This window comes from Oncorhynchus kisutch, linkage group LG5 (assembly GCF_002021735.2).
Source record: "Oncorhynchus kisutch isolate 150728-3 linkage group LG5, Okis_V2, whole genome shotgun sequence".
NCBI classification, from domain to species: Eukaryota; Metazoa; Chordata; class Actinopteri; order Salmoniformes; family Salmonidae; genus Oncorhynchus; species Oncorhynchus kisutch.
The window spans coordinates 48121784-48148452 of NC_034178.2; the positions used below are offsets into that span (position 1 = coordinate 48121784).

General features: G+C 41.6%; 1 protein-coding gene across 3 annotated transcripts in view; it reads right to left on the bottom strand.

The window, feature by feature from the left end:
- Positions 1 to 2508: 2508 nt before the first annotated feature.
- The window catches only part of LOC109891574 (sodium-coupled neutral amino acid transporter 3-like), a 77026-nt gene continuing 52865 nt past the window's right edge, over positions 2509 to 26669 (bottom strand). For all 3 annotated transcript variants that reach the window (XM_031825233.1, XM_031825234.1, XM_031825232.1), the window contains exons 8-16: positions 19995 to 20077; positions 18552 to 18610; positions 15768 to 15905; positions 12208 to 12287; positions 11633 to 11733; positions 10031 to 10155; positions 8241 to 8385; positions 7071 to 7174; positions 2509 to 5482 (exon numbers count right to left, since the gene is read on the bottom strand). In XM_031825233.1, the coding sequence (XP_031681093.1) occupies positions 5378 to 5482; positions 7071 to 7174; positions 8241 to 8385; positions 10031 to 10155; positions 11633 to 11733; positions 12208 to 12287; positions 15768 to 15905; positions 18552 to 18610; positions 19995 to 20077 (940 nt within the window). In that variant the 3' untranslated portion in view covers positions 2509 to 5377. The remainder of the gene's footprint in view (positions 5483 to 7070; positions 7175 to 8240; positions 8386 to 10030; positions 10156 to 11632; positions 11734 to 12207; positions 12288 to 15767; positions 15906 to 18551; positions 18611 to 19994; positions 20078 to 26669) is intronic.

The following is a 26669-nucleotide window of genomic DNA, read 5'->3' on the forward strand; positions in this document are numbered from 1 at the left end:
GCTAGACTTGGCCTCAACCTCTTGGTTGACAGCAAACTGACCTTTCTGCCACACCATCAGGTCAGTGTGTGACAGAGATCAGCCACAGTAAGTTACTGTGAATTTTACAATAATTAGTTACAGCAAGCTGACAGTAACTTATTGAAAAATAACCAGGAACTTCCTGTCGCCAACTGCTATTAAATTACTGGAAAAGGCACAGTGTCACGTTCTGACCATAGTTCTTCTGTGTTTTCTTTGTTTAGTGTTGGTCAGGACGTGAGCTGAGTGGGCATTCTATGTTGTGTGTCTAGTTTTCCCATTTCTATGTTTGGCCTGATATAGTTCTCAATCAGAGGCAGGTGTTAGTTAGTCATTGTCTCTGATTGGGAACCATATTTAGGTAGCCTGTTTTGTGTTGGGTTTTGTGGGTGGTTGTCTTCTGTCTATGCACCAGATAGGACTGTTTTGGTTTTTCCACATTTGTTGTGTTGGTATTTTGTAGTGTTCACGTTTATGGTCTTTATTAAACATGTTGAACTCTAACCACGCTGCGCTTTGGTCCGATCGTTCGTCCACAGAAGAAAACCGTTACACACAGTTACCTAAGAGTGCAGCTCTTGATTTTCACAAGCTTTTACAACAATTGTAGAACTGGAGTGGACAAACGAGTGGACAAACAAGTTGGTCAACCTTCATCAACATAATGATAAAAACACTTTAATGGTTGGCAGAAATACAAGATATTTTAGACCATGCCTCCACATATGCTAATGAATCCCCGCCAGCACATTGCCACCACCTACATTTCAAAGTACGGTAATGATTGTACCTTATATTGAATATGTGGAGTGGCTACTGATAGTTTCTGTATCCCAATATGGATATTTCTAAGAATGTGCAGGATTTTTTTTTATATAGTTGATTACCCACTCAACTGTCTAGGTAGAGTGCTCTGCTTTTTTTTATTTTTTCAGGAGGGGAGTAGGCTACATGCAGCTATGTACATGTTTTACACAAAATACACTATCAATATGTTGGTACAAACATAGTTGTCAGCATTGCAAACATAAACAGGCAGTCTAGTGATTTCATGTTCTTCTCAGCTGCTGAGTTACATGCAGCTATTCACTCTCACCATGATATCAGCATATGGCATAACTATGGCACCGGCAATGCAAAAGAAACACCCATTGTCAGACTCTTTTTACTGGTCCGGATACACGCTCGGCTGCCTAGAATGTTCGGCTGCCTAGATGTGGAACACAGCAAGACACAGGCTGTTTTTCGAGAGCATCACAACTGTGATGTATCATGGCTAAATTATGAGTGACTGACTGATCTACAAATACCAATAAGTCATTATTTATGATGCAAGGTGATTTGTAGATCAGTTAGTCGGCAGTTGCCTGCACTGTCGGCTGCAATGTCGAACAAGCCCACAGACACGCTGTCTAATTAGTGATTGAATGTTATTTTTTCATCATCATAGGAAACATTGGCTAAGTGACTCAGGAGACAGACAGGCAGTCAAAGTAGTGATCTTTTTTTGGAACTATGATATGACAGCAACTATAAAGATTAGCCTACATCATTACACACATTTCTTTTGGGCCGAGATTCATGTGTACACTAAATATATACTTGAGGCTGATATTTGAGGCTACTCTTCACCAACTTCATCCTGCCATAACCTTAATGATAGATTTGATTTCTGAAGCCAATGTGGCATGTTTCATTTATTTTCTTTCTATGAATTTGGCTGCATTCTTAGACTCTCTGGGACACGAGTGCATGGATCCCCAATCTACCTCTGTTGCACTTTCATTAAATGGGGTGCACAAATCTGTCTGCTTTGTTTGCCACAGAAACTCTTACTGTTCTGCAGTAGGCCTGATTTCGAACCCAGGTAGTTATATTGGTGCTGTGACATGCAGGAGACCTGGTTCGAACCCAGTCAGTCACAAGAGCAAGATTAAATAGGGAGTGATGACAGGGCTATTCAACTATTTTCTTATGGGGGCCAAATTGCCCTTTTTGTGACACTCCCTTCTAACATGTCCTGTGCAGCCTTTGAGGGGAACAGAAGGCACGTCCATGTTCCAGAGTCTATACGTTCAGGAATAGCTTATAGCAAAAACGGTTCAAATGCTATGTGACATTCAACATGCTACAATGGCTTCAGAAACCGCCGGAAGCTTATTTTTACCACAGAGACCCTTTCATTCTAACTGATCTTCTCTACCTTTCCTGGCTGGCAAAGTACCAGAGAACTGAATTTGAAAATGTAATCTGGATGGGGCTCCCGAGTGGCACAGAGGTCAAGGCACTGCATCTCAGTGCTAGAGGCGTTACTACAGACCCTGGCTCGATTCCAGGCTGTATCACAACCGGCCGTGATTGGCATGCACAGTATGAAGCAATATGTGTATTATACCTTTTATTGTACATAGCGTCATAGTGAGGGACAGATTTGGTGCAATAGGACAGATTTAGAAGTTCCAAAATCATGATGATTAAAAATAATAATGTTATTATATTGTTTTTATTGCAACATTGTTTACAGTACAATAAATGCCAGCAATGTATTCAAATATATTGACATTCAATAAAATAAAGACATAAAATGCAGGGCAAAATAGTTTAAAAGCACTTTAAAAATGATTACATTTCTCTTTTTAATTATCTGACTAAAACTACAGTTCTTGCTTTTTACATTATACAAACTAGATATGCATATTGAATATAAAGGGTTTACATTTATATACATTATTTAGAAATGCTGGTTGAAGTTGATATTTCATGAACTATACCAATTTCATTTAATCACACAAGGAAATGAGAGAACTGTATAAGGAGCGTTACCAGACAGTCAGATATCATCTCAGCCACTTTCAGAATGTCTCCCCCTGGTGTTACACATCGTATGTGTAAGGGCTGATCTGTCAGAGAATAACATACCAGTTGTATATGAAATCAGAATAACACAAACATGTTGTTAAAATATGACTTTAAACACAGATCTTTATTTAAATAGAAACAAATTCATCCATTAAGCTATTAAATAAATGAGTAATAGATAGAGAGAGCAGAGCTGGCTGATCCTGATGTACTGTATACCGGCTCATGCAGACTGGTTATTCTTTAAGGAAACATGTATTAATGATTGATTGAGAGAAGAGTTTGTTGCGCTTTACAACCAAGTTGCACAATGATGATACAATACTCATATACAAAATTACAGCACTCACTGTAGTGTGGAATCTGTAACTTCATCACAAGGAAAACAACAGAGAGAGACAGGAGACATTCCATCTGGCTACTGTATCAAACCTGCTCAACACCTGCAAGAGTTGGCAGACAGTCCCCAAAAGCAGCTACTGGGATGCTTAGAAACTGACCAGAAATACTATTCCACTCATACCTGACAACAGAGCAGTCTGAGATTATGAAAGGTTCATAGTCAGGCTTTGAATCTTATTTGACTAATTTGGTAAGAGTCAATGGGATTCATGAGCCTAGGATTTACACATTACACTTATGGTTCATGTATCCATTGATCGTTTCACAATACAATAGTGTATAAGTAAGTACCACAATTAAAAGATGGTAGAGCCATGTTTCATTTCAACAACACAGACACGCTCACAATCCTTACAGTACATCCACTGTACATAATTGAGTTCGCTCCATACTGGAGCAGACGAACAGACACACAGCATGATCACACACCATGTACACACCATGTTCACACACCATGTACACACCATGTTCACACTTAAATCACTGCAGGGCTGCTAAACACTATGCAGACAGAACAGGAGAGAAAGAGCTTCAAGTAGTTGGAGGAAACGTCTTTGTACCATGTTAGACCTTAAATACATATTGTTTTGTAATGTAACATACATAGGATTATACTATTTACTTAGGCTTTAGACGTTTAGATTTTTCAGAGATTGACATTTGTATTATAAAGGGTTGTCCCTTAAAATCATATCTATAAAACGTATGAGTATCTTACAAATAAATTGTTTGCATTTCAATTGATTAATGGCTATAGGAAGAAGTTGTACATATCAGATGACAGTGCTATAACTAACCACCTACTTCGCAGTGATGTTAGAGAGGCGTTGATACCACATTGTGTGCTTATCATGGCACCATGTCACTAGACTGAACTTTAGTTAGGGGAAAAACAAGCTTGTCCTGGAAATAACCATATTTACACACATCATCCTTGATTCTCCACATAATGAATTGACACCGTGAGTTTTCTTTATATTTTTGGGTTATCTCTGATCACGTTCAGTAAATGTTCAGAAACAACACAACAACAAACCCAGGTAGAGAGCCTCCTCCGCCACTAAGGACACTGGTCCTAGTGAGTGCTCAAATGATCTAAACATGACAATGCAGAGATATACACCCCCACCGATCCAGGACCAAGTTAACGATAACCTCCACCTCTAAAATAGACCCTCATACTGAGATTATAGCCAGGCATTCCTTCAATTTTAGACATCAGAGCTGATCCTTGAACCATGAAAAAGCTATTCTGATATGGTTCAGTGCAAGTAACAAAGAGACACACCAATGTGATATGATAGCCTTGATACTGTTGCTGAGGATAGACTCAAAAGGTCCATATTATACCCTTTATCAAATAAAAATTATAAAAAATAAATCTCTCTGTATATATATATCATACTCTACTGTAATGGTAGAGTCAACCTACTCTATACACACTGTATATACTGTACAGTCGCATATCAGTTGTATTGTTCCATCCTCTGATATCTGTGAGGACTGAAGCCGAGCGTCTAGTAGGACGACACCTGGCCACCAGGGTGACAGCAGCACGGGTCACTGGATGATGCCACTGTCCAATAGCTTTTAATGCCACATTTCCTCAGCTATTGCACAGAATCTTGCAATTACCTAATTTCATGAATAAATTAATACAGTAGACTTTGGCTACAAATATAAAATAACTGTCCAGCCCCCAACGATCTGTTGTGCCTTCTTCTCCCCTACTGTTGAAGAAAGCTACGTGGTTGTTTAGACTAAAGTGTGGCAGTTAGATTCTTGCTGTGATTCACAGAGTACAAGTTTATAGGGTAATGGGTTATGGGATGGTCTGGGGGCAGGGCTGGAATGGGAGGTGGTGGCAGATTCAGCGAGCCAGCTTGACTTTACATTTGTTTCGAATGCACTATCTTCGTCCAGCGGGGAGCAGAAACCTCCAGAAGACTGAACTCCCCATTTCTAGACACTCTGGCCCACTCTTTCTGGAGGAAGAGATAGTACATCCTCTACAAAATATGATCCATGAAAACACAGAGAAAATACCATACAGGTCTAGATTTACAACATAAAAACTGAAGACGGTAGAAGCTGTCTAGTGACCGCTGCTGGCTTTGCTACTCCCCGACGTCCAATCAATGAGGATAAAGCTCAGGCTCATTATCATAAACAGGAAGCCTATTCCAGCGAAGCAGGCAGCCTGTGAGAGAGAGGTAGATGAGAGGGAGAGCGAGAGAGTGAGAAAGAGGGAGCGAGAGAAAGAGAGAGAGGGGGGGGAGTAGAGGAGAGAGAGTGAGGAAGGATGTGAGAGGGGTAATGCACATAGTTGATGACTCTGTTACTGAGTTTCAGCCTTAATGCACTCAAAGCTATTAAATCATTATTATTGTAGTCTAGGGCTTGTGTATACATTTCTGAATTGTAATTATGATATTAGAGTGGCATGACATTAAAACTGCCTTACTCACTCAGCAAATATATCGAAAGGCTTCTGAATGGATGAGTGAATAAAATGGATCTGCAGCGTCTATATTTAGCAATTCAAACATTGTTTCAGCAGATAATCTCCAGGCACACTCTGTAGTTATTCTTATCTAATTGAAAGCTCACAGTCAAATTCCTATTATGTTATATTCTATTATGTTATATTCTATTATGTTATCATCTATTGTGTTATATTATATTTTGTTATATTCTATTATGTATTATTCTATTGTTATATTCTATTATGTTATATTGTATGATGTTATATTCTATTATGTTATATTGTATGATGTTATATTCTATTATGTTATATTCTAGTATGTTATATTCTATTGTTATACTCTATTATGTTATATTCTTTTGTTATATTCTATGATGTTCAATTCTATGATGTTCAATTCTATGATGTTCAATTCTATGATGTTCAATTCTATTATGTTCAATTCTATTATTATATTCTGTTGTTATATTCTATTATGTTATATTCTATTATGTTATATTCTATTGTTACATTCTATGATGTTACATTCTATTGTTACATTCTATTATGTTATATTCTATTATGTTATATTCTATTATGTTATTTTGTATGATGTTATATTCTATTATGTTATATTCTATTATGTTATATTCTATTGTTATATTCTATTGTTATATTCTATTATGTTATATTGTATTATGTTATATTCTATTATGTTATATTGTATTATGTTATATTGTATTATGTTATATTCTATTATGTTATATTCTATTATGTTATATTCTATTATGTTATATTGTATTATGTTATGTTATATTCTATTATGTTATATTCTATTATGTTATATTCTATTATGTTATATTGTATTATGTTATATTCTATTATGTTATATTCTATTATGTTATATTCTATTATGTTATATTCTATTATGTTATATTGTATGATATGCACTTATGCTTAATTGTTTACATGCCCATACTAAACAAACCGGAAAGCTATTTGTCATGTGGGCTCCCAAGTGACACAGCAGTCTGAGGCACTGCATCTCAGTGCTAAAGCGTCACTACAGACCATGGTTCGATTCCAGGCTGTATCACAACCGGACGTGATTGGGAGTCCCATTGGGCGGCGCACAATTGGCCCAGCATCGTTAGGGTTTTGCCAGGGTAGGACGTCATTGTAAATAAGAATTTGTTCTTAACTGACTTGCCTAGTTAAATAAAATATGTGTAAAAAATACATAATCTTTAAAAACCAATATTTAACAGTAATGAGTTCCAGCAAGACATGACAGTAGTCTTTGGCGCTAGGGGCCATCGCTCACCAGGATTTTGGGGGTGGAGCGCATGGGCTCCTCCTCTTCGGGTACGATGCGGATGTAGAAAACAGCAGGGAAGATGAAGATGAGGCAGGGGGCAGATGTGGCACCTGAGCGAGGAGAGGACAAAGACACTCTTTAGCCATTGTGTCAAACAATGAGCTTCACAGAACTGTAGAATAACAAGAGCGCAATTTAACAGTGAGGAGGTAGCCTAGCGATGTCACGACTGTCAGAATGACACCAGCAGAAACTAAATAAATACAATTCAAAAGGCTTTATTGGCATGGAAAGTCTTAAACTTAGTGTTAAACACAACAGATTACTGTTCACTCAAAAATACGAATGAAACTACTCAGAGTAGGGGACAATAAAATGCTAAAACTAAGGCATTATAATCCTTGAGGAAATGATTGAATGTTTCAGTTGCATAACGATCACAAGACTTTGATTAAGGTTTATAGTATGCATTCCTGAGGTGATTTAAGAGCTTTCCCCTAAAATGTCTCCAAATCCGTCATTGAGGATTTCATGCATAGGGGATCAAAAGGTCTAGGGCGAAATGAAAGATGCTATGATCATTAAACTGTGGGGTGGCAGGTAGCCTAGAGGTTAGAGTGTTGGACTAGTAACCGAAAGGCTGATGAGGTAAAGATCTGTTGTTCTGCCCCTGAACAAGGCAGTTAACCCACTGTTCCTAGCACATCATTGAAAATAAGAATTTGTTCTTAACGGGCTTGCCTAGTTAAATTAAGGTAAATAAACTGTGAGGGCACTTGGTTTACTGTAGAGTATGTGAGGGCAAATAGATCTCTGTCTGTGTGTACAATTACATTTCCTCTTAGTAAAGACATGATGATAGTGCAGAAGATTAGACTGCTTCATTCCAAAAGGGTCTGAATTAAAAGTATATTCCTGAAGTAAAGTTAATAATTGTTTTACATTTTGGAACAAATGTTAATTATGCATTCTACTGTATATTATATAAATCAATGTCCTACCTTGATAAATCACAAATCAAGCACCAAACGTTTGAATGTTTTTTACAAATCATCTTAATTCCTAAGCTTTCACTCATAGGCAGTTGTGCCCTTTTCTATCCAATGAAGTCCAATTTCAGGTAGCCTTGCGTCATAAGGAATAGTTTTTAGAGATGTGCATTTTAAAAATTCCTACCAATGATGCCGAAGATGCCCAGGATGTTAGGCGCGAAGATGACCAGCATGTTGATGATGGTGAGCAGGGTGACAGCGATGGCAATGTGGCGGGGCCAGTAGAATGTCTTGTTGGGGAAAAACAACTGCTGGATGGCTCTCCTTACCTGATGAGAACATGAGGAGAAAAGCACAGTCACTACACTATTCTTATTCACAGACACACCCTTTCATCAAAGAGGAGCAGAAAGCCACTGCTTTAATATAATAATATGCCCTTTTTACAGATGCGTTTATCAAAAGTGACAGCCAGTTTACATTTTAAGTAAACATAATATACAGTGTATTCGGATGGTATCCAGACCCCTTCCCTTTTTCCACATTTTGTTAAGTTACAGCCTTATTCTAAAATGGATTACATGTATTTGTTTCCCCATCAAAGTACACATAGTATCCCATAATGACAAAGTGAAAACAGGTTTTTAGACATTTTAGCAAATATGTTACAAATAAAAACAGAAATACCTTATTTACATAAGTATTCAGACCTACGAGACTCGAAATTGAGCTCTGTTGCATCCTGTTTCCAATGATCATCCTTGAGATGTTTCTACAACTTGATTGGCTTCCACCTGTGGTGAATTCAATTGGTTGGACATGATTAGGAAAGGCACATACCTGTCTGACAGTTGATGAATTTCAGAGCAAAAACCAAGCCTTGAGGTCGAAGGAATTGTCTGTAGAGCTCCGAGAAAGGATTGTGTCGAGGCACAGATCTGGGGAAGGGTACCAAAACATTTCTGCAGAATTGAAAGTTCCCAAGAACACAGTGGCCTCCATCATTCTTAAATTGAAGAAGTTTGGAACCACCAAGACTCTTCCTAGAGCTGGCCGCCCGGCCAAACGGAGCAATCGGGGAGAAGGTCCTTGGTCAGGGAGGCGACCAAGAACCCGATGGTCACTCTGACAGAGCTCCAGATTTCCTCTGTAGAGATGGGAGAACCTTCCAGAAGGACAACCATGTCTGCAGCACTCCACCAATCAGGCCTTTATTGTAGAGTGACCAGACAGAAGATACTCCTCAGTAAAAGGCACATTTTTTTTTTCAGCAGCAGGGACTAGGAGACAAGTCATGATCAAGAGAAAGATGAACGGAGCAAAGTACAAAGCGATCCTTGATGAAAACCTGCTCCAGAGTGCTCAGGACCTCAGATTGGAGCGAAGTTTAACCTTCCAACAGGACAACGACCCAAAGCACACAGCCAAGACAATGCAGGAGTGGCTTTGGGACAAGACTGAATGTCCTTGAGTGGGCCAGCCAGAGCCCGGACTTGAACCCGATCGAACATCTCTGGAGATCTTAGAATAGATGTGCAGCGACGCTCCCCATCCAACCTGACAGAGCTTGAGAGGATCTGCAGACAAGAATGGGAAAATTCCCAAAATACAGGTGTGCCAAGCCTATAGCATCATACCCAAGAAGACTCAAGGCTGTAATCGCTGCCAAAGGTGCTTCAACTAAGTAATGAGTAAAGGGTCTGAATACTTATGTAAATGTGATATATACGTTTGTTTTTGTATAAATTTGCAACAATTTCAAAAAAATCATTTTTGCTTTGTCATTATATGGTATTGTGTGTAGATTAATGAGGAAATACATGTTTTTTCAATCCATTTTAGAATAAGGCTGTGACGTAAAAAATGTGGAAAAATACAAGGTGTTTGGATACTTTCTGAATGCCCTGTACATCTTTACTTACACAGTTTCATTGAGCCAGACACCATTTGTGCTGAGGTAACTAGGCTACTCACAGGGAAGAGCACTATGGGGACGGTGAGTGTGACAGCAGTGAGCACGGCCAGACGGACACACAGGATCAGGGTATCGTACGGGTCCAGACGGCTGTAGGTGTGCAGCAGCTCTGACTCCACCTCACCTATAGGGGGCAGACACACAGGAGGAGGGCTTAGAGAAGCATCAATAACCACCAACTCCAGTAAGAGCAGAAAATGTAGTACAAATGATATGCAACATATCATTCACAACAATGTTTTTTCCATCAGAAGGCATACAAAATCTGTCTTACATGTTAGATGCTGCTCATCATTTTGCTCAGAGCCTTATACTGAGATATAGGTAACTGCCAAAATAAAGGAAACACCAACATAAAGTGTTTTCATAGGGCGCTGGACCACCACGAGCCAGAACGGCTTCAATGCACCTTGGCATAGTTTCTACAAGTGTCTGGAAATCTATTGGAGGGATACGACACCATTCTTCCACCAGAAATTCCATAATTTGGTGTTTTGTTGATGTTGATGGAAAACATTGAGATCTGGAGATAATTTTCATACTCATCAAACCATTCAGTGACCACTCGTGCCCTTTGGATGGGGGCATTGTCATACTATCGCAGCATAGCCATGGTAGCCAAAATAACGGACTGCCCAGAATTATACCCTAAGCATGAAAGGATGTTAATTTTTTTATTAACTCAGGAACCACACCTGTGTGGAAGCACCTGCTGTCAATATACTTTGTATCCCTCATTTACTCAAGTGTTTCCATTATTTTGGCTACCATGGCTATGCTGCCATAGTATGACAATGCCCCCATCCAAAGGGCACACGTGGTCACTGAATGGTTTGATGAGCATAACGGTGTTTTCGTTATCTGTATATACTGCTCTGACTGTGCTTATAACAATGTCATAGAATAGAATCACTGGGACATTACAAACCGGTCTGACATGGACACTAGGAGGAGTAGTTACTTCATTATGTTTCTCTACCACTATCTAAACTTCTGAAGCCACATGACATGACCCATCGTCCCATCTGAGACTAACTAACTGATTTTATAACAGCCTCTCAAGCCTAAAAGAGCTGTGTCCATGCAAATGAATGGCAAACGTGAGAAGTGGCTTTGCTGTTAGCGAAATGAACTAGCCTGAAACTCATGTAAAATGGGCCTGAGAAAAAGCATGAGATTCAGCAGCAGGAAGAGCAGCAGTGAAAAGAGAGAGAGACGGAGAGAGAGAGAGAGAAAGAGAGAGAGAGAGAGAAAGAGAGAGAGAGAGAAAGAGAGAAAGAGAGAGAGAGAGAGAGAGAGAGAGAAAGAGAGAAAGAGAGAGAGAGAGAGAAAGAGAGAGAGAGAGAGAGAGAAAGAGAGAGAGAGAGAGAGAGAGAGAGAGAGAGAGAGAGAGAGAGAGAGAGAGAGAGAGAGAGAGAGAAAGAGAGAGAGAGAACAGGGGAGAGAGAGATAACAGGGGAGAGAGAGAGAACAGGGGAGAGAGAGAGAACAGGGGAGAGAGAGAGAACAGGGGAGAGGGAGCGAGAGAGAGAGAGAGAGATAGATAGAGAACAAGGGAGTGGGAGAGAAAGAGGTAATGACATGGAGGTGAGGTGCCTCACCATAGAAGGTCAGGTATCCAAACAGAGCAGCCAGGAAGTACATGGTGTACATGACTACAATGGAGATGTTGGACACATGCTGCATCCTTTGCTTGGTGGGGCTGAAATCAGAGAATATTGCATGATGTGATGTCACACACACTTACACACAGCATACACACAGACACACAGACACACCAACATACCCACAAAGACACAAACACAAAAGGCCTGTTTTATCTTTTGTCATCATACTGTACTTTGACTGAGATTGTTTCAGAAGTTACATAAGATCCAAGACTCAAAGGAATGTAATATTGTGGCTGAACATGTCAGATGAATCTAAAGACACAGATGTTATAGTGGGTTCAACAGGGCAGCAGGATGATTATCCAGATTATGACCAGGCTAGCCATGTGTATTTACACATGACATTACTGAGAATGCAAGGCAGTGTGCTATATGACACAGGCATATGAGTAGCCAAGCACATAGCTGACATAATGATTTTCCTATCTGCAGTGTGACTGAACTGAATTCAGGGTCCAATAGTAAACAGCTACAGCACTGCATCCTGTTGCAAGCGGAGCACCTACTTTTTGAGCTCGGTGTAGATGGGCAGGACCTCAGGGTGGCACACAAAGGCAAATGCCAGGATTGGGATGGTGTAGGCCGTCTGGGAAAAAAAGAACACTATGAAGTATGTTTGGACATTTTATTAGGATCCCCAATAGCTGTTGCAAAAGCAGCAGCTACTCTTCCTGGGGTCCACACAAAATATGAATCATAATACAGAATGACATAATACAGAACATCATTAGACAAGAACAGCTCAAGGACAGAACTACATACATGTTTTTAAAGGCACACGTAGCCTACATATCAATGCATACACACAAACTATCTAGGTCAAATAGGGGAGAGGCGTTGTGCCGTGAGGTGTTGCTTTATCTGTTTTTTGAAACCAGGTTTGCTGTTTATTTGAGCAATATGAGATGGAAGTTCCATGCAATAAGGGCTCTGTATAATACTGTACGCTTTCTTGAATTTGTTCTGGATTTGGGGACTGTGAAAAGACCCCTGGTGGAATGTATGGTGAGATAAGTGTATGTGTCAGAGCTGTGTGTAAGTTGACTGACTATGTAAACAATTTTGGGATTTTCAACACATTAATGTTTCTTACAAAAAGAAGAAGTGATGCAGTCAGTCTCTCCTCTACTTTTAGCCAAGAGAGACTGGCATGCATAGTATTAATATTAGCCCTCTGATTACAATGAAGAGCAAAATGTGCTGCTCTATTCTGGGCCAGCTTCAGCTTAATAACTAGGTCTTTCCTTGCAGCACTCGACCATAATCAAGATAAGATAAAACTAGAGCCTGCAGGACTTGCTTTGTGGAGTGTGGTGTCAAAAAAGCAGAGCGTCTCTATTACAGACAGGCCTCTCCCCAACTTTACAACCATTGAATCTATATATGTTTTGACCGTGACAGTTTACAATCTAAGGTAACACCAAGTCATTTTGTCTTAACATTTTGTTCAACAGCCACACCATTCATTACCAGATACAGCTGAGGTCTAGTACTTAGGGAATGATTTGTACCAAACACAATGCTCTTAGTTTTAGATGTTCAGGACCAGTTTATTACTGGCCACCCACACAGTCACCATGGATAAGGCTGCACCAGCCCCAGCCGTCTTACCCCCAACCTATCGTTTTACTAGCCATTAGGGCCTTGACGCACACATCACACAGAGCTAATTGTTTCCCTGTGATTAACTTGGAACTACTGACCAGCTTTAGCCGGCTAACCGATGCCTGGGCTGTAAGCTGATCAGCAGGAGGGATTGGCCTAACTAGCCTGGGTGACTAAGGAAATCTCACACATCTTTAAGGGATGCTAATAACAGGATTATATATGTATAACAATAGGATTATATATATATACTAGTCAATACTCTACTGCTAATTCTTCAGTGTATGACTGACTACAAAAGACCACAACTATACTGTTAATATTAGTACGGCATAATATGTATATCATATATAATGGCAATTGATGTATTTAACCACTTCAATAGCCCTAGAGTAGAATAGGCGTAGACATTGCCATAGTCAGACAACATGAGTCACAGAAATGCCAGGCCTTTCCATCAGGGTCATTTACCTAGAATTAACCCACAGAGAGAGGACTGTTACTGTGTTTGATAACCCTAACCCAGAGAGAGAGGACTGTTACTGTGTCTGATAACCCTAACCCAGAGAGAGAGGACTGTTACTGTGTCTGATAACCCTAACCCAGAGTTGGCTCACAGAGAGAGAACTGTTACTGTGTCTGATAACCCTAACCCAGAGAGAGAGGACTGTTACTGTGTCTGATAACCCTAACCCAGAGTTGGCTCACAGAGAGAGAACTGTTACTGTGTCTGATAATCCTAACCCAGAGAGAGAGGACTGTTACTGTGTCTGATAACCCTAACCCACAGAGAGGACTGTTATTATGTCTGATAACCCTAACCCAGAGTTGGCCCACAGAGAGAGGACTGTTACTGTGTCTGATAACCCTAACCCAGAGAGGACTGTTACTGTGTCTGATAACCCTAACCCAGAGAGAGAGGACTGTTACTGTGTCTGATAACCCTAACCCACAGAGAAAGGACTTTTACTGTGTCTGATAACCCTAACCCAGAGTTGGCCCACAGAGAGAGACCTGTGTCTACCAGAAAGAGAGGACTGTTACTGTGTCTGATAACCCTAACCCAGAGTTGGCCCACAGAGAGTAGACTGTTACTGTGTCTGATAACCCTAACCCAGAGAGAGAGGACTGTTACTGTGTCTGATAACCCTAACCCAGAGAGAGAGAGGACTGTTACTGTGTCTGATAACCCTAACCCAGAGAGAGAGGACTGTTACTGTGTCTGATAACCCTAACCCAGAGAGAGAGAGGACTGTTACTGTGTCTGATAACCCTAACCCAGAGAGAGAGAGGACTGTTACTGTGTCTGATAACCCTAATCCAGAGAGAGAGAGGACTGTTACTGTGTCTGATAACCCTAACCCAGAGAGAGAGAGGACTGTTACTGTGTCTGATAACCCTAACCCAGAGAGAGAGAGAGGACTGTTACTGTGTCTGATAACCCTAACCCAGAGAGAGAGAGGACTGTTACTGTGTCTGATAACCCTAACCCAGAGAGAGAGAGGACTGTTACTGTGTCTGATAACCCTAACCCAGAGAGAGAGGGGATTGTGACTGTGTATGATAACCCTAACCCAGAGTTGGGCCAAAGAGAGAGAGAACTGTTACTGGGTCTGATAACCCTAACCCAGAGAGAGAGAGGACTGTTACTGTGTATGATAACCCTAACCCAGAGTTGGGCCAAAGAGAGAGAGAACTGTTACTGGGTCTGATACAGCCCCAGAGACTGACGTGAGTCCCTGGGTGGTTCTACTCTCTAGTCAGACGGGAGCTGGCATTTCAGTCGGGTAACACAGACAATAAATCAATCAAATGTATTTATAAATCAATTTTTACATCAGTAGATGTCACAAAGTGCTGATACAGAAAACCAGAAGCATGGTGGCCAAGAAAAACTCCCTAGAAAGGCAGGAATCTAGGAAGAAACCTAGAGAGGAACCAGGCTCTGAGGGGTGGCCAGTCCTCTTCTGGCTGTGCCCAGTGGAGATTATAAGAGTACATGGCCATTAAGGCCAGATCGCTCTTCAAGATGTTCAAACTTTTACAGATGACCAGCACGGTCAAAAAATAATCAGAGTGCTTATTGGGAGTGCAACACGTCAGCACCATAGCCAGGCATTCAGAGGTCGAGACAGCAGGTGCGAGAGAGAGAGAGAGAGAGAGAGAGAGAGAGAGCGAGAGAGCGAGAGAGAGAGCTAGAGAGAGAGCACTGAGAGGCTGAACCCTAACCTTCACATGATGGATAATCCTATTGCATCCTATTCAGACGTGCATTACTCTTTCTGGAGCACAAGGGTCTGATGAATGCAGTGTGACTCAACACAGTGGGATTGTTCATAGCACAAACAGGTTAGTGTAAATTATAGATTCTTCCCATTGTCATTAGCAACATGCTACATTTTTACTTAAATAACAGGGCTGGAATGGATGGACTGATGGAGCTGACTATACAGGAACCCACCTGTGAGTTGAGGTTGACCATTTTCGGAATGCAGGCTGGGTTGTAACCAGTGTCATTGGTAACAGAAGTCACACTGGCTGTGCTGTTAAAGGTAAAGTCCAAAAAGGGACAGTGGGTGTGGAACTTCTTATAAATGACCTGTGGAGAGGAAAGAGTGGATGAGAGGAGGAGCCTGGAGGAAATGGGCCTGCATACATAATACTAGTCTACACAGAAAGGCTGGAAATATGTTAGGGCCCAGCCAGGGACAGAGAACAGTGGGCATGTATTAGAGCACAGCACTAAAACTAGGTCAGAGAAACACACACACACACACACACACACAGACTAATGCCGTTTGAAATGGCTGGTTACACAACTTGTCCACAAAAATCTGAGAAGAGAGCAGAATATTAAAGAGGTTGAACCGCTGATCAAATCAAATCAAATGTTATTTGTCACATACACGTGTTTAGCAGATGTTATTGCCGGGGGTAGCGAAATTGTGTTTCTAGCTCAAACAGTGATGTAATATCATTCATCAATGTTTATGATGAGTATTTCTGTAATTTGATGTGGCTCTCTGTACTTTCACCGGATGTTTGTTTGAGATAATGCATTTCTGAACATAACGCACCAATTTCAAATGAGGTTTTTGGACATAGAAATGAACTTTATCGATCAAAACACACATTTATTGTCTGACATGTAGTCCTGGGAGTGCCATCCGGTGAAGATCATCAAAGGTTACTGATTAATTTTAACGCTATTTATGTCTTTTGTGACACCTCTCCTTCTTTGGAATATGGCTGTACGTTTTTCTGTGGCTAGGCGCTGACCTAACATAATCGAAAGGTGTGCTTTCACCGTAAAGCCTTTTTGAAATCAGACACTGCGGCTAGATTAACAAGACGTTTATCTTTAAAATGGTGTATAATACTTGTATGTTTGAGGAATTTTTATTATGAGATTTCTGTTGTTTTGAATTTGGCGCCCTGCAATTTCACTGGCTGTTGGCGAGGTGGGACGCTACCGTCCCACATATCCCAGAGAAGTTAAATGCGGGGGTCTGCACTTTCAGCTTTGTGCGAATGCTGCCATCAATCCATGGTTTCCAGTTTGCATAAAGTCCAGTGAAGTTCCTTGATGGCCGTCTTGGTATCCGCTTGGATGTACACGGCTGTGACGATAACCGAGGAGAGTTCTCTTGGGAGATAATACATTTGGCATTCGATTGTGAGGAATTCTAGATCAGGTGAACAAAAGGACTTGAGTTCCCGTATGTTGTTACAATTACACCATGAGAGTCGTTAATCATGAAACATACACCCCGCCCTTCTTCTTACCGGAGAGATGTTTATTCCTGTCGCCGCGATGCACAGAAAATCTTGTTGGCTGTATGGACTCCGACCGCATGTCCTCAGCTAGCCATGTTTCCGTGAAACTGAGTATGTTACAATCCCAGATATCTCTTTGGAAAGCAACTCTTGCCCAGATTTTGTCAACTTTGTTAACTAGGGACTGGATATTAGCGGGCAATATACTCGGGAGCGGTGGGTGGTGTGCGCACATCCGAAGCCTCACTGGAAGACCGCTCCGGCACTCTCTCCTCCGGTGGTGTCGTTTTGGGTCGGCCTCTGGAATCACTTTGTCTGCCCTGGGAGATGCAGACAAAGGATCCACTTTGGGAAAGTTGTATTCCTGGTCGTAGTGCTGGTTGTGCTGGTAAGTTGACATCTCTCTGATATTCAATAGTTCTTCCCGGTTGTATGTAATAACACTTAAGGTTTTCTGGGCTAACAATGTAATAAATAATACATTAAAAAAACAAAATACTGCACAGTTTCCTAAGGACTAGAAGCGAAGCTGACATCTCTATCGGCACAGCACAACAAGGTGTGTTCAAGCATGTCTTGTATGCTGCTGCATAAATTATGTAATATGCCAGGGAGATATGTATACTGTAGCTAACAAAGTAATACTACGTGTATGTTGTGTAGTAAGCTGTTAGTAGCCCATGTGCCTCACCCTAATAATTTGGTCTATTTCCCCCTCATCATTTGTCTACTGCTCTGACTTCGTGTTGCACAAGTAGCCTATAACCTGTTTTTGAGAAATGTAATCATTGAATATTGTAAGAGCTTTTATTGTCTGCTTATATGCCCCCTTTATTTATCCTACGGTTCTGACTTGGTGGACAGCGAGAATACTGTAAGAGCGGCTCATGTTCTGAATTCTGTTGCTGTACATTTTCAAAAGTGCAGAACAAATAGTTATATTGACTAAGTCCGCCCTAGCTCGCTCATTAATGTCTTAATCGAAATTACGGATTGCCTTTAATCCGCTTGTTGTCCCCTTATGCCATAGTTTGTACATCTCAATTGTCAGTAGAAACCACATTTGTTTAAGCAAATCAGCCGTATCAGCTATGTTTTTTAAAAGGCTGAATTAACCGTTTCGCTGCCAGACAAGGCCCCGCCGATAGCCAGGTGTAGATGTGGTATATTGCAATTCATGTGTTGTTTAGTGTTTTATTGTGTAGTGGCTTTGCTGGCATGCATCCCACATTCCCCCCCTCCCCCCACTAAGATTTGCAAAAAACATGCTAAAATCGCCACTGGTTGACACACATGCATATTGAGATCCGTGCACGTAACTCGGGCTGGTGTGTAACTCATGCATTGATGTCACTGGGAGATTTGCATACAAATTATGTTACACACAGCATTCCAGATAGGGTTGGGTCCATTACAAGAGCACTGCAACAGGTGGAGGTCTACAGCTGTATAATATGATAGTACATACCGAGATGAGGAAGAAGACCATGCAGGTGAGAGAGAAGCCACTGGTGTAGCCCAGGTACCCTGAAACACCACAATGACATCAGAACTACTCACATCAGACATCACCCTGCTATATCCTCTGAGAAAAGTGATGTGGGAGGTTAGAAGGACTCTCAATATTTCCTCAATCCCAATGCTAATTATAGGGAATATATACAAACATTCCCAGTTTCATGACAATGTGTTTGGGTGTGAGATCATAAGCGTGTATGTTCTTAGAGGGCCCAGTGGACTAAACTAAACAGGACTGCATCTCATTACTTTGCCCTGGCAGCATGGACTCTCTCTCTCTCTCTCTCTCTCTCTCTCTCTCTCTCTCTCTCTCTCTCTCTCTCTCTCTCTCTCTCTCTCTCTCTCTCTCTCTCTCTCTCTCTCTCTCTCTTCTCTTCTCTCTCTCTCTATCTCTCTCTCTCTCTCCTCTCTCTTCTCCTCTTCTCTCTCTCTCTTCTCTCTCTCTCCTCTTCTCTCTCTCTCCTCTCTCTCTCTTCTCTCTCTCTCTCTCTCCTCTCTCTCTCTCTCTCTCTCTCTCTCTCTCTCTCTCTCTCTCTCTCCTCTCTCTCTCTCTCTCCTCTCTCTCTCTCTCTCTCTCTCTCTCTTCTCTATCTTTCTCTCCTCTCTCTTGGCTCAATTCTTCTGAAGGCAGAGAACCACTTAACAAGAGGTCAGTACTTCTCTCCCAGCCTCCCACCCTATCTCTGCATCTCTCACCTTCTCTACTCTGTCTTCCTCTTCCATCTCTCTCCGTCTTCGCTCTTCTCTCTCTCTCCTCCTTGCGTTAATTGTATAATGAGCAGTTTTTGCCACTGCTATCCCAGTGACATGGGCATACATAAACAGACAGAGCAACACGTATGGGAGAAAAACACAGAGACTCTTACTCTGTTACTTGATGAAAGCTTTGTTAAACGAGGAGAGCTCATTAAATGGACATGAAGCCAGGGAAATCTGAGCTGGGTAGTTTTACATTTTCATAAGACTACTGAGAGTAACATTATCTGAAATGACACAGTTTAGCACAGATATCTACTTTGAGTCCATCCTAAAACAGTGGGGAGTGTTTGCCATGTAACACAAGAATAAAGAGAAAAATGAGAGGGGCAAGAGAGGGGGATTGGGAAAGAGAAGGAGGAAGAGAAGGAGGGGAGGAGAAATGAGACAGAAGAGAGGACGGTCACTCGTTTTAATCCTTTCTATCCCTGGAAGGGTTATGGGAATCACAACGAAGAAATTAAATGACTGTTCAAGATGAATTAAAAAATATATGTATATAAATTTGAAAATACTGTGTCATTTTTCACATGTAAGCCGAAAAATAAATTTGGAGAACCTTCATTTACAAAACATAACACAAAATGTCACTTATGATTATAAATGGTTAATTAAACAATTATTAAGGTTTTCTCACCTAGCTGCTTCATCAAAGCCAGAGGCAGGATGACACTGATGGACACCATGATGACCAGGTAGTTCCCATTCAAGTACCACTCACTGGAGGGAGAAATGGGGAAGAGAGAGAAAGAGAAAGGGGGTGAGAGGGGGTGAAGAGAGAGAGAGAGAGAAAGAGAGACATGTTATATACATAACTCTGTTAAAATCATTTATTACATCTTTAGTCCTTATTTGTAAAGGAAATGTTCAATGTCTCTGCGATGTTAAATGAAAGGAGGAAAACTCCTTGCCAGTTAAGTCATCAGGGATAAGGATAATATTCCCAATGGACTCACCCCCTGAGGAACTCACTAACTGTTCCCTCAATGACACAGTTGGTAGAGCATGGTGCTTGAAACGCCAGGGTAGTGGGTTCAATTCCCACGACCACCCACATGTAAAATGTATGTACACATGACTGTAAGTCACTTTGGATAAACCATCTGCTAAATGGCATACTGTATATTATAGGGATGTGCCAATTCACGATATGCACCGGACCCTGATTTAAATGTTTAAAATATGACAGCATTGGTCTGCTGACCCCAATCCAAATATAGCATCATGAAATTGATTCAAACGTTACGAATGGCCCTGTCCGGGGGTGTCATCGGATGGGGCCACAGGGGCCACAGTGTCTCCTGACCCCTCCTGTCTCAGCCTCCAGTATTTATGCTGCAGTAGTTTATGTGTCGGGGGGCTAGGGTCAGTCTGTTATATCTGGAGTATTTCTCCTGTCTTATCCGGTGTCCTGTGTGAATTTAAGAATGCTCTCTCTAATTCTCTCTTTCTCTCTTTCTTTCTCTCTCTCGGAGGACCTGAGCCCTAGGACCATGCCTCAGGACTACCGGGCATGATGACTCCTTGCTGTCCCCATTTATGAACATTTGAACATCTTGGCCATGTTCTGTTATAATCTCCACCCGGCACAGCCAGAAGAGGACTGGCCACCCCTCATAGCCTGGTTCCTCTCTAGGTTTCTTCCTAGGTTTTGGTCTTTCTAGGGAGATTTACCTAGCCACCGTGCTTCTACACCTGCATTGCTTGCTGTTTGGGGTTTTAGGCTGGGTTCTGTACAGCACTTTGAGATATCAGCTGATGTACGAAGGGCTATATAAATACATTTGATATGATTTGGTCAAGCACGTTAATGTTTCGGACATTTTCGGACTGCTAAACAACTATTGATTTAGAACCACAGAGCATTACCACAAGTCGCAAAGAAAACAGGAGCTATCTCCACTATTCCAGCACCATTTCAACATCATCAAATCACCTCTGCTTAGTCTAATACATTGACAACTTAAAGATACCAAAAACAATTTAGTCCAATCAACGTAAGTTAAATACGATGTGGCTGTCCATGGTTCTGATTTCTGCGTGCGTGTGCGTGAGCATTTGTGCTTGTAGAGTAAAGCCTATGCCATCCTCCTCTATTTCATGTTGACTGTCACACCCTGATCTGTTTCACTTGTCTTGTGCTTGTCTCCACCCCCCTCCAGGAGTCGCCAATTTTCCCCATTATCCCCTGTGCATTTATACTCTGGACTCTGCCCTGGATTACCAACCTCTGCCTGCCCTTGACCAGACATTTGTCTGCCCCCTGTTTTGTAAATAAACATTTGTTATTTCAAACTATCAGATCCCAGGATAAGACCCAGATGCAGACAGTTCAAAATAACAAATGTTTATTTACAAAACAGGGGGCAGGCAAACGACAGGTCAAGGGCAGGCAGAGGTTGGTAATCTAGAGCAGAGTCCGTAAGGTACAGAACGGCAGGCAGACTCAGGGTCAGGGCAGGCAGAACGGTCAAAAACCGTGAGAACTAGAAAACAGGAACCAGCGAGAAACAGGATTACCAGAAAGAATGCTGGTAGGCGTGACAAGGCGTGACAACTGGCAACAGACAAACAGAAAACACAGGAATAAATGCCCAGGGGATAATGGGGGAAATGGGCGACTCCTGGAGGGGGGTGGAGACAAGCACAAGACATGTGAAACAGATCAGAGTGTGACATTGATGAAACAGTCTGTCATACAGTACACACGTTTTTTGTTGTCCTAGGCTACCTAGCTAAAATGCTTGCTCGCTAGCCTAACTTTAATTCATGGGCAACATTAGTTAGTTAACATTAGCCTTCTACGTACATCTAGCTACATATTGAACTTCCATCCTCTCAGCCCACAGGTACAACAATGTATGAATTAACAGTTGGATTGTAACCACAGAATTGTGGTTATAATCATTGGCCACTACAGAGTATTAACAACAAAAAACAAGTCCAAATCCCTATCTCTATCCATGGCTAATTTAGGAAAGGGCCAAGTTTAGTTATCTGGCTAGCTAGCCACAGGAGAGGACAACAACACAACAAGATAAAACAACGTTTTTCTGTCAATTGAATATCTTGGGATTTGATAGCAGTGATGCCAAATCCATTACACTCTTTTTTGGTGCGCCTGGATCATTCACAGTTTAGCTCGCTCAGTTTAGCTCGCTCGGTTTAGCTCTACATTAATTGACACATTTTTTATACTTTTTTTCCATGGAAGGCCAAATGTCCGCTGGCTTCACTTGCCTTTAATGCTATGGGCGGCAACAATGTCATACTCATTTGGACCAGACAACATCAGATAGATGGCCTACAGGCATAGAGACAGAGGGACACTGTTTCGCTCGCTCTGTTGCTTTCTCCTCTGAAATATATTCAGCCTCTTGTGAATTGAAGGAAAATGATGTAACAGAGATTAAATCTAAATTATTTAATGTTTATTTATTTTTTCTTGGTCAATTTTTTGAGGAAGCCTGGCTTCCCTTGGCATCCATGAATACATAATGAGAAATCTCTTTTGCGAGGCAAAACCTCATGACTAAAGCGGGAGGAGAAACACCTGGAAAAGAAAGTCATTACATTTGCAAACGGTCAAAACCATTCAATTCGAGATGGGGGTGAAATGGAAAGTTGTGCTATTCATTGGCTATGTCATAGCCAATAAATATTGATACACAAACATCCAGCTCAGAGAGGCCCAGCTCTTGAGCTCTATCAGCAGCAGATTTTAATTTAGAATGGACAATGAATGTATTTATGCAACAATGTTTGTGCATCGAATCGTATCGCATCAATCCGAATTGCATCAATTCAATTTGTTCTCTAATCAAACCGAATGGCACCGAATTGTTTCAAACTAAAACGTATAGCTCTGTATCGTATCGGAGCCCATGTATGTAGATACGTATTGAATCGTCTTGAAAGGGAATGATGCACATCCCCAATACATTATATATATATATATATATATATTAAGTCTTCCCAAAACCATTAGACCAGGGATCATCAACTAGATTCAGCTGCGGGATGATTTTTTCTTGAGTGCATGGTCCGGGGGCCGGAGCACAATTACAAATAATTTGTAGACTGCAAATTGATCGCAAGAAGCATAAACAGATATAATATTTGACTGAAACGTAATAATTTCAAACCTTGCTTACCTTTGCCATCTTATCGGCTCTTAACCAACCATGCCATTTCTTTGTGTTGTTTGTAACATGTTTTGTACATAATATTGCTGCTAACATCTCTTATTGCCGAAAAGAGCTTCCGGACATCAGAACAGCGATTGCTCACCTCAAACTGGATGAATAGTTTTTCTTCAATGAGCTAGACGGGAGGGATATAAACTCAGCAAAAAAAGAATTGTCCCTTTTCAGGACCCTGTCTTTCAAAGATAATTTGTAAAAATAAAAATAACTTCACAGATCTTTATTGTAAAGGGTTTATACACTGTTTCCCATGCTTGTTCAATGACCCATGAACAATTAATGAACATGCACCTGTGGAAAGGTAGCTAAGACACTAACAGCTTACAGACGGTAGGCAATTAAGGTCACACTTCTGAAAACTTAGGACACTAAAGAGGCCGTTCTACAGACTCTGAAAAACACCAAAAGAAAGATGCCTAGGGTCCCTGCTCATCTGTGTGAACGTGCCTTAGGCATGCTGCAAGGAGGTATGAGGACTGCAGATGTGGCCAGGGCAATAAATTGCAATGTCCGTACTGTGAGACGCCTAAGACATCGCTACAGGGAGACGGGACGGACAGCTGACCGTCCTCACAGTGGCAGACCACATGTAACAACACCTGCACAGGATCGGTACATCCGAACATCACACCTGCGGGACAGGTAAAGGATGGCAACAACAACTGCCTGAGTTACACCAGGAACGCACAATCCCTCCATCAGTGCTCAGACTGTCTGCAATATGCTGAGAGAGGCTGGACTGAGGGCTGTGCGTTACAGGGAAGACATCCTCCTCCCTCATGTGGTACCCTTCCTTGCAGGCTCATCCTGACATGACAATCCAGCATGACAATGCCACCAGACATACTGCTTGTTCTGTGCGTTATTTCCTGCAAGACAGGAATGTCAGTGTTCTGCCATGGCCAGAGAAGTGCCCGGATCTCAATCCAATTGAGCACATCTGGGACCGGTTGGATCGGAGGGTGAGGGCTAGGGCCATTCCCCCCCGAAATGTCTGGGAACTTGCAGGTGCTTCGGCGGAAGTGTGGGGTAACATCTCACAGAACTGGCAAATCTGGTGCAGTCCATGAGGAGGAGATGCACTGCAGTACTTAATGCAGCTGGTGGCCACACCAGATACTGACTGTTACTTTTGATTTTGACCCTCCCTTTGTTCAGGGACACATTATTAAATGTATGTTAGTCACGTCTGTGGAACATGTTCAATTTATGTCTCAATTGTTGAATCCTGTGATGTTAAATTTGCTGAAAATAAATGCAGTTGACAGTGAGAGGACGTTTCTTTTTGTGCCGAGTTTACTACTACAGACACCTGACCAGGCCCAAATCCATGTGAATCACATGGATTCATGTAGGAGAAGGAAACTTAAATTTTGTAGGAAAAGATCCGGGTGCCTTGTGAGGATCAGGCGTTTTTCTCCATTCATCTACACACAATACTCCATAATGAAAAAGCAAAAACATGTTTTTCAGAGACTTGTCCCAAAGCCACTCTTGCGTTGTCTTGGCTGTGTGCTCAGGGTCGCTGTCCTGTTGGAAGGTGAACCTTCGCCCCAGTCTGAGGTCCTGGGGACTCTGGGGCAGGTTTTCATCAAGGATCTCTCTGTACTTTTCTCTGTTAATCTTTCCCTCAATTCTGACTAGTCTCCCAGTCCCTGCTGCTGAAAAAAAATCTCCACAGCATGATGCTGCCACCACCATGCTTTGCCGTAGGGATGGTGCTAGGTTTCCTCCAGACATGATGCTTGGCATTCAGGCCAAAGAGTTCAAGCTTAGTTTCATCAGACCAGAGAATCTTGTTTCTCATGGTCTGAGAGTCCTTTAGGTGCCTTTTGGCAACCTCTAAGGAGGCTGTCATGTGCCTTTTTACTGAGGAGTGGCTTCCGTCTGGCCACTCTACTATAAAGCCCTGATTGGTGAAGTGCTGCAGAAATGGTTGTCCTTCTGGAAGGTTCTCCCATCTCCACAGAGGAACTCTGGAGCTCTGTCAGAGTGACCATTGGGTTCATGGTCACCTCCCTGACCAAGGCCCTTCTACCCCGATTGTTCAGTTTGGCCGGGCGGCCTTCCCCATATCTGTGCCTCGACACAATCCTGTCTCGGAGCTCTACGGACAATTCCTTCGACCTCATGGCTTGGTTTTTGCTCTGAAACGCACTGTCAACTATGGGACCTTATATACAGGTGTGTGCCTTTCCAAATCATGTCCTATCACTTGAATTTACCACAGGTGGACTTCAATCAAGTTGGAAAAACATTTCAAGGATGATCAATGGAAACAGGATGCACCTGAGCTCAATTTAGAGTATCATAGCAAGGGTTGTTTTTCATTAATTATACATTTGCAAAAAAAAATTATATAACTGTTTTTGTTTTGTCATTATGTAGATTGATGAGTAAACATATTTTTATTTACTACATTTTAGAATAACAAAAATGTGGAAAAAGTCAAGGGGTCGGAATACTTTCTGAATGCACTGTATATCTAATAACCTGAAAATTATCCACATCATATGGGTAGACAAATAATGTCTACTCAGCTATATTTTTTTTTAGGATGCAAACCAACAATATGAATCACTGTTAATTGATCCTGTTTTGATCTAATGAAATGGATGTAGGATTTTCTACAGCCTACAATCAAGGCCTTTGCCAGTCATGAAGGGAAAGGGGGAAAGGGGGAAAGGGGGATACCTAGTCAGTTGTCCAACTGAATGTATTCAACTGAAATGAGTCTTCTGCATTTAACCCAACCCCTCTGAATCAGAAAGGTGCGAGGGGCTGCCTTAATCAACATCCACGTCTTCAGCACCTGGGAAACAGTGGGTTAACTGCCTTGTTTAGGGACAGAACGACAGATTTTTACCTTGTCTGCTCAGGGATTTGATCCAGCAACCTTTCGGTTACTGGCCCAATGCTGTAACCACTAGACTACCTGTCGCCCCAGAAGCTAGGCCCCTCTTGATTCTCATTGGCGAAGACTCAACTCAAGTTAGGGGTTATATATCAGACTCTCCTATACCACTTTGCTCAACATGTTATACCCCAGAGGTTGTAAATAAACCCTTTCTAAGCTGATATAACTTGTATCATTACTATAGGGCTGT